This window comes from Catharus ustulatus, chromosome 20 (assembly GCF_009819885.2).
Source record: "Catharus ustulatus isolate bCatUst1 chromosome 20, bCatUst1.pri.v2, whole genome shotgun sequence".
In the NCBI taxonomy this organism is placed as follows: Eukaryota; Metazoa; Chordata; class Aves; order Passeriformes; family Turdidae; genus Catharus; species Catharus ustulatus.
In genome coordinates, this window is record NC_046240.1 from 9,479,774 (window position 1) to 9,488,278 (window position 8,505).

Sequence of the window (8,505 nt, forward strand, 5' to 3'; positions counted from 1 at the left end):
TATATTTATGTGTAGAATGTGTTGGAGAACAACATAATTCTGTTTTCATGGTGATCAAAGTTTTGCAAGAAGGAGGACTTGAGACAGTGTGCTGAGCTGCTATGGCAACGTGAATTTTAAAAAGTAAACTGACTTGCAAGAGCTTATCTTTTCCTCTTTTAGTGTGGTGCAGAACAGATCAGGGAACCTCTACCTGAAAGGGATCCTGTGAGGTGCTCACCTCTGCAAAATGCATAAAACATGGCAAACCCATTCCGTGGCTGGGTTTGTCCTGCGCCCCAAAGAGCCAAGTCATGTTCCCTCTGTCACTGTGTGCTCATCACAGCTCACAGACCCACATGCCGGGCTGGATGCAGCGCTTGGGCTGTGCTGGCATCCTATTCTGGGAGCAGGGTGGGCTGCCAGGCCTGCTCAGGGTGAATTCCGCCCACGGGCAGGCCTTTCCAAGCGCGCCATGACGCGGGCTCGGCTTACGGCTCGCCTTTCAAGCCGCCCGCACAAAATGCGGAGGCAGCGGTGTCGGGAGCCCTCCCTGACAGCTCCTTTCAGGAGGGGATGCTGTGAGGAGCTGTCACGCTCTGAGTCAGCTGTTCTTCCAGGGCTGGCATTCCAGGCAGGAAGAGGAACCATCCCAACCACGCCGCCTGCCAAAACCACACTGGGAATCCCATGGGAACCGGGCCTGGCCCGGGCCAGCTGGTACTTCCTGCTCCCGAGGCCTGATCCTGCTGGATGCTGAGCATTCTTTGTTCCATTTTTAAATTAATGAGGCTTGAGCAATGCACAGGCCCAGATCCCAGCCCCTCGGTGTTTTCAGCGCTTTGGCCGCGTGGCCCAGCTGGAGAGGAGAGGGAATGTCAGGCTTTGAATGAAGATGAGAGATGCCTGGAAAACAAATCCCTAAGGTGGAGGTTTGAAGCAGGTTTTAAGCTGGCCATGCTCCCACACACACAGGCCGTGACCCCCAGGACGGGCAGCCCCATCTCTCCAGAGAAGGATGAGGATCTCCGGCATGGGATCGCTCCCATCCTATCCCAACAGTGTCCCCTTGAGGCTGCTGGCTGAGGCAGCTGGAGAACAGCCCTCATGGAACCCCAGAAGCTGCTCCAAACAACAAATCCCAGCAGCTGTGGGTCAGCCTGAGTGAAGGAGCCCACCCCATCGTGGGTGTGGGACCTCCACGCTTGGCATGGAGCGCTTGGAGAGACACTGGTTAAAAATCTCCATCCAAGTTCATTCTGTGATACCCAAAGCTGGAGGGTGGGAGCTCCTGGGAGGGTCTGTGCAGCCATGGGAGGTTGGAGAGAGGTTCTGCAGAGGGCACAGGGCTCCCTCACCACTGCTGCTGCTGCTGCTGCTGGAATCTCCTTTCTTCTGGCAGCCAAGCAGCAGGGAGTTTGCTGAGAAACTGCCCACAGGGAGCAATCAGTTTTTCCAGTCATTAACCTTACACATCCCTCACATTACAGGAATACCTCGGGTGTCTGAGCTGCTGCAGAGAGCTAATTCCTCCAGGTGACTGCAGGCAGATAAGTGGGCTCCTGCACAGCCAGGGGGTTTGAAGTGCCAGAGCTGAAAGCGCTCCCGACTCCGGCACGCCAGGCCTCCAGCAGGGGACACAGCCTCAGATGTCACAGCACGGTGGCAGGAGGGGTGGCAGGAGGGGTGGCAGGAGGGGTTGGGGGTCTCTGGAGCTGTCACTGCCAACCTGCAGGCAGCAGGCACCCAGGGGAGCCAAGGCAAAGGGAGGAGATGCACAGTGCCCCCAGGGAAAAGGGCTGCAGGTGAAGGGTATTGGGGGGAAAATATTTGGAAGAGGTTGGGGAATAAAAACCAGTGCCCTGAAGGGATAAATGTTGGGAACTGCCAGTGCTGGCCTCTGGGAGAGGTGTGGATGTCACTGCACAGGGTGTCCCAGCCCTGGCAGAGCAGATTTGCATCTGAACTCCTTCCTCTGCTGTGGAAGATGAGCAGGAGGAGTATTCAAAGGCAAGGAGGTGCCCAAGAGAAGCCCAAAACCAATGAGAGAAGTGTTTACAGTAGGATGGCTTTTATCATGTGTACATAATACTAAATAAAATATTATTTTCTCTGAAAAATCACAATGTCCCCCTGTCGTGTTTCCTGGATTATACATCACCAGCATCCAGGCTGAGTAACAATATTCACACAAAAAATTGCAGAAGATTTTTGTCTCTCATCAATAACAGATGTCCCTGTCAGTGACAGCAGAGCAGGACCAGGTCCCTCTGACAGAGCAAAGCCATCAAGAGCCAACATTTGTTTGTACAAGAGGAGCAGTGAGGGCCAGAAGCCCCCTTGGCTCCCCTGGGAAACTCTTGGGAGACAGAAGCAGCCTTCTGGTGTTCCCAAACTTCCCTGTGATGGGAAATGTTAACCCAGACCTGGGGAAAACAGGGAGCACTGAGTGTGTGTGAGGAGAGATTTAAATCCCACATCAGGACTGAGAGTGTGGACCCACAACAGCCACACAGGAAAAACTCCATTTATAACAAGAAAGTACAAAACAGCAACATCAGAAGTCACAGGTCATGGCCAAGGTACAGAACAGGGACCCACAGCACACACACACACAGAGGAAATTCCTCCAGGGAATAAACAACCACCTTCAACCACTGACACAAGGGAGGCAACATCCAACACTCAATAACAGCACAGCCTGTGGCAATGCATCAATCCCAGCTTGGAGGGGCCAAAAACACCACCAGGGATTGGGCTTGGATCTCCCTAGGTGTTCCCAGGTCAAACCATGGTTTCAAACCCATGCCCTGGGGAGCTGGAGCTGAAGGAGGAGGGCTCTGCAGTCCTTGATGCCTCTGGGATCATGTTTGGTTTGGTTTGAAGGAATAATGCTTTGCCACTCAGCACACAGCTGCTCATGAGGGCCACTCCATTTCCCCCAGTCTCTTCATCAGCACGCTTTAAAATTTAAAAATCGCAATTCATGGGAGGTGGGCCCAGGCTGGGCACACAAACACACCCCAGTTTTGGCACTGGAGCCTGAGCCCTGCCCTGGCAGCCCCAGCTGTGCTGTGTTCAGTGTGCTGACACCTCATGGCCAAGCCAGCAACTCTGATAAGACACTGCATCCCAGGAATCACCCACACATCCTCCATCTGCTGGAACCACGCTCGTTTATCAACAGGTTTGTCATGAGCACACCAAAGATAGGAAAGGGAACCAGTGCAGAGCTCTGGATCACAGCTGGGCACAGCTTGGATTCTGCACTGTGCTGGTGTGAGTGTCCCTGTGCTGGCTCTAAGCACTGCTCCCACTGCACAGTCCGTGTGCTGAGCCAACACCGGGCTCCGTGTCGGGGTTACCCCGCTCTCCCCTCCTCCCTGGGGGTCTCCCAGGGGCAGATCAGCTCCTTTGCAGAGTCCTTCCGAGCTCGGGGGTGCCTGTCCTGTCCCTGCCCAGAGCTCCCAGCGCAGGCTCGGCTCTCCAGAGGCGTTCTGACTTGGAAGAAGCTGCGTTGGGAAACACAAACTCATCACACACACGGCACTTTTTGATGTGCTCCAAGGCGGAGAACGAGCTCGGCTTTGAGATTTCCAGCCCCAAATCCCAAAGCAGAACTCCAGGCACAAGCCCATGGAGAAGGAGGGCGAAGGGGATGTGTGCTGCCACCCCTTTGAAGCTGCAACGCCGTGTGACACAGCTCCAGAGCCAGGTAGAGCAGGAGCCCTCAGGTTTGGAATTTATAATGTGGACTCATCCACTTGGCCAGCAGCAGAGGTGGGTTAAACCAGATCAGGGATATGCTGCTCCTGGGGAGGGACGTGGCCAGGGTTTGGTTCCTGCAGGGACAGCCTTTCCAGGCAAAAATTCCCCATCCCTGCCCTGGAACGACAAACACTTAGCCATTCTCTCAAGATTTCCCCTCGTCACTTCAGGTTCTCCTCTGACTTGAAATCACTAAACCAAACCTGAGTCAGTGCTCAAGAACACTGAGGTTTTCCAGATTCAGGGATTGAAAGTAAAACCCGGGGTTTTGCACCCTGAACAGGAGGTGTGGGAATAGCAGAGGCAATGCCAGCATGGGCTCCTGGCCTGTTCCCATCAGAAAACTGCAGGAATGGAGACAGGGAACAGACTCTTCCAGAGCCTGGGGTTTGGGACACGTGTGGCGGAGACGACTGTGAGGTTCTCAAGGATCTCTCCCTCTGGCTAATCCCAAACTGAAGTGGTCCTGGAGCTGTGACCATGTCCATGCAGTGCTCATGTGCTGTCCATGCAGTGTCCATGCAGTGCTCACCTGCTGACCATGCAGTGTCCATGCAGTGCTCACCTGCTGCCCATGCTATGTCCATGCAGTGCTCACCTGCTGACCATGCTGTGTCCATGCAATGCTCACCTGCTGACCACGCTGCTGTCCATGCAATGCTCACCTGCTGCCCATGCAGTGTCCATGCAATGCTCACCTGCTGACCCTCCTGCTGTCCATGCAGTGCTCACCTGCTGACCACGCTGCTGTCCATGCAATGCTCACCTGCTGCCCATGCAGTGTCCATGCAATGCTCACCTGCTGACCCTCCTGCTGTCCATGCAGTGCTCACCTGCTGACCATGCAGTGCTCACCTGCTGACCATGCAGTGTCCATGCAGTGCTCACCTGCTGACCATGCTGTGTCCATGCAGTGCTCACCTGCTGACCCTCCTGCTGACCATGCAATGCTCACCTGCTGACCATGCAGTGTCCATGCAGTGCTCACCTGTTGACCATGCTGCTGTCCATGCAATGCTCATCTGCTGCCCATGCTATGTCCATGCAGTGCTCACCTGCTGATCATGCAGTGTCCATGCAGTGTCCATGCAATGCTCACCTGCTGACCATGCAGTGTCCATGCAGTGCTCACCTGCTGACCCTCCTGCTGTCCATGCAATGCTCACCTGCTGACCCTCCTGCTGTCCGGCCGCCGCCGCTCCCTCCCGCCCAGCGGCTGCACCTTCCCGTGGGGCACGGCCGGACACCGGCCCGACAGCGCGGCCAGCCCGGCCGAGCTCCAGCAGCCCCTCCGGAGCAGGCGGGCCCAGGAGCAGGGGCCCGTGGGTCTCCTGGTGCCCAGCAGGTCCGGCTGGGTGCCCGTGGTGCTGCCCAGGGCCTGGCTGGTGGGTGAAGGGCAGGAGGTGCCCTGGGGCAGGGCTGGGGGCCCCGGGCACACAGCAGCCATGGCCTGGGGGATGGCTGGTGGTGATGCCGGGCTGCTGGGGCCAGGGGAGCAGGAGGTGAGAGGGCCTGGCTGTGGGGAGGAAAAGGAGAGAGGCTCGGTCAGGTCTGGGGGTGACACCCAGGGCTCCCCAGGCTTCTTTAGGAGGGGAATCCCTCTCCACCCCAGCCAAGCCTTGGCAATGTCCCTGTCCCCTGCAGCTCTGTCCCCATCCCTGCCCTCCCCTGAGAGCACTGAGGTGTCACAAGGTGCCTGTGGGGTCAGTGCTGCCACAGCCCCAGCGGGTGCTGACAGACCCAGCCCCACACCCTCTGGGATGCTGGAGGACACAGCAGCTTGTCTCATTCCTCACAACCATCAGCTCCAGGCACAGAGGAGGCTGTCATCCCGGGAATGTGATCTTGGTTATGAACAGCACAGCCCTGTCACACCCACACCCCAGCAGAGCCCGAGTCCAGCCCTGATGGCTCGCAGTACCAATCCCAGCTCGTGGTGGTGCTCCCAGTGCCCCTGGCTGGGGCTGGGAAGGCTCAGCACAGCTCAGCCAGCCCTCAGGACAAGCCCAAGCACAGACTGGACAGGACAAGGACAGCACATGCTGCATGCCAGGTCCCCTCCCATTTCTCAAGGATTTACACCCAGCAGAAATGAAATGCAGCTCAAGTGTCCAAGGAGAGGAGCTGAGAGCAAGGCACACACAGGACATGCACACACACATGCAGAGATGGCACACAGAAAGATAAACACACTGAGACACAACAGAGAAGGATGAACTCGGTTCTTTTTCTGTTTTCTACATTTATTTTTATTAGACAGACAAATGCATTGAAGCCATGGCCAAAAAAATGAAACACATGGAAACAAACAATCTCTCAGCTGGCACAAAGTAAAGTTCAGCTTGTACCAGGCAACTTTCCTCTTTGGGGACTGAGCAGCAGAGGATGAGGAGCAGAAGGATGGCTGTTTGTTCCACATGCAGTAACTGGTGTTATACAAGCACTGACTGGTGCTCCCCACACAGTAACTGGTGTTCCACATGCACAGTGACTCCCAAGCATGCAGCATGAACCCATGGCAGGGGAGCAGTGATGCCAAGCAGAGATGATAAAAAAAATCAGAGAAAGGAATGGATACAGAGAACATAACAAGCAAAGCAGCAGACAAAATAGAAGTAGAATCAGAGGGACTGACGGGAACACACAGATTTGTTATTTATTATTTATACCCTGACTTGATCTTCCACATGTTACTACATACTGGCAATCCCAACATGCTCAGTGCTCCATGTTACACAAACTCTGCAGAGACTGTAGAGCTCATCACAGCCAAGTAGCTTTGGGCCAACCCTGCCAGGTTCTGGAGTGTCTTCCAATGTTCTGATGTCTCAATAGGCTGGGGGTGCTCAGCACCTGATGTAACAAAGCCTTGGGGTTTAAGTAGAATTTTTAAAAGGCAGCCTGAGCCTGCTCCCCTGTACAGCAGTGCAGAGTGTGCCTGTGCTTCCAGCAGGAGTGAGAACAGACTCAGCACAGACATCAGGGGGAAAATCTGGCGTAATGCAGTTTGAATTCCTTTAAGGAGGTTTATCATGGATGGGGTAAGGAAGGGCAGGACAACCTCCTTGGCTCAGCCACAAGTGGAGGAGTGACACCAGATCAGAGTGCCCTGCCTCTGATGTCACACAAGGGGAGGGCCACAGTCACTGCTGGAGCTGTTGGGGACACAGTGACACCATGACTGTCCCCTGTTCACAGGGAGCTGCCCTGCAAGGACCCCAGGGCTCTGAGGGTCTGCATGCACCCCACTATCCGAGGGCTCCCATTCCTGTCAGCTTTCTGCAGAACTGGAAGTGTTAAAGGCCAGGTTGGATGTGGCTCTGAGCACCCTGGGATAGTGGAAGGTGCCCCTATGAGATGAGTTTTAAGGTCCTTTCCAATCCAAACCATTCTAGGATCTCCCATTTTCCCTAAAACCCTATCAGTATTAAAGAGGGATGAACAATGTGAACTGCAGAGAGGCATCTTCCCAGACCTCAGTGCTTCCACCCAGTTCCTCTGCTTCCCCAAAATTTTAACAAACAAGGAAGATTTTCTGCCCCTTCAATTCCCTTTACTTTGCATGGCTTTGCAGGAATCTTCACACTCCTGGTAATCATTGGCCTGGTCCAGGCATGCTGAGCTTTTCCAGCAAGGGCTGGACTCTCCCTGAGCTCTTTAGCCCTAATGTAGTATTTTAGCTTGACTCATTCTACAGAGCAAATGAAAAAACTACTTAAAGTTGAAATCAGCCCTTAACACCTCTACCCTGTTCTCCTTTGCCTCTGGGCTACAAGCCAGTGACAACTGCAGCTACCTCCTATTGGATTTTTAACAACAGAAAATAGAAGAGCAGGAAAAAGACAAGACAAGAGGTGGGAAGGTTTGGATAAAATCTCTCTTGGCCTCGTGTAGGCTCTGGCAAGGGGCAGCTCTGCACCTGCACACCCAGCTCAGCACAGGAGAGCAGAGCAGAGCTCCCTGCTGAACACCTGCAGCATCCAGGGGTGTGGGAGTGTCACTCAAACTCAGCAGGTCACCTGAACCTTCAGAAATGCTCCTGCTGCTGTTCCCACAGCCATCTCCTCTGCCCGTGGCCCCTGGTGCTGGCTGGAGGTGCAGGGCTCTTGGAGTGGGGGCTGTGCCCCTCTCAGGGGGTGCCAGATGCAGCCTTGGGAGGGTGCAGAGCCCCCCGAGGGGATAGGGCCAGCAGGGACACTCTGGGCTGGGTCACCTCACCCTGCTCCCCACAGGGTCACCCCTCTCTGTGCCAAGAAAGGCTCAGAACCCAAAGCACTGGGGCACAGCCTTACCCTGCCTGTGCCACCCCACTCCTGGAGCAGCAGGGAGAGGCAGCTGGGCTCTGCAGCCTCCAGGGGGATGTGGGGACAGCAGGAGGGATGGGGGGGACAGCAGAAAGGAGGGATGGGGGCAGCAGGAGGGAGGGATGGGGGGCAGCAGGAGGGATGGATGGGGGGCAGCAGGAGGGATGGATGGGGGGCAGCAGAAGGGAGGGATGTGGGGCAGCAGAAGGGAGGGATGGATGGGGGGCAGCAGGAGGGAGGGATGTGGGGCAGTAGGAGGGATGGATGGATGGATGGATGGATGGATGGATGGGGGGCAGCAGGAGGGATGGATGGATGGATGGGGGACAGCAGGAGGGAGGGAGGGATGGATGGATGGATGGATGGATGGATGGATGGATGGATGGATGGATGGATGGGGGGCAGCAGGAGGGATGGATGGATGGATGGATGGGGGACAGCAGGAGGGATGGAT

The 8,505-nt window shown here is 55.5% G+C and overlaps 1 protein-coding gene across 1 annotated transcript; it reads right to left on the reverse strand.

The window, feature by feature from the left end:
- Nucleotides 1-2,465: 2,465 nt before the first annotated feature.
- RGS9 (regulator of G protein signaling 9) lies at nucleotides 2,466-8,144 on the reverse strand. The gene is made up of 2 exons (XM_033076643.1): nucleotides 4,914-8,144; nucleotides 2,466-3,491 (listed from the first exon to the last, which is right to left on the reverse strand). The coding sequence occupies exons 1-2, from the start codon at nucleotides 5,534-5,536 to the stop codon at nucleotides 3,341-3,343; spliced, it is 774 nt and encodes a 257-aa protein (XP_032932534.1). The 5' UTR covers nucleotides 5,537-8,144; the 3' UTR covers nucleotides 2,466-3,340.
- Between the last annotated feature and the right edge of the window lie 361 nt (nucleotides 8,145-8,505).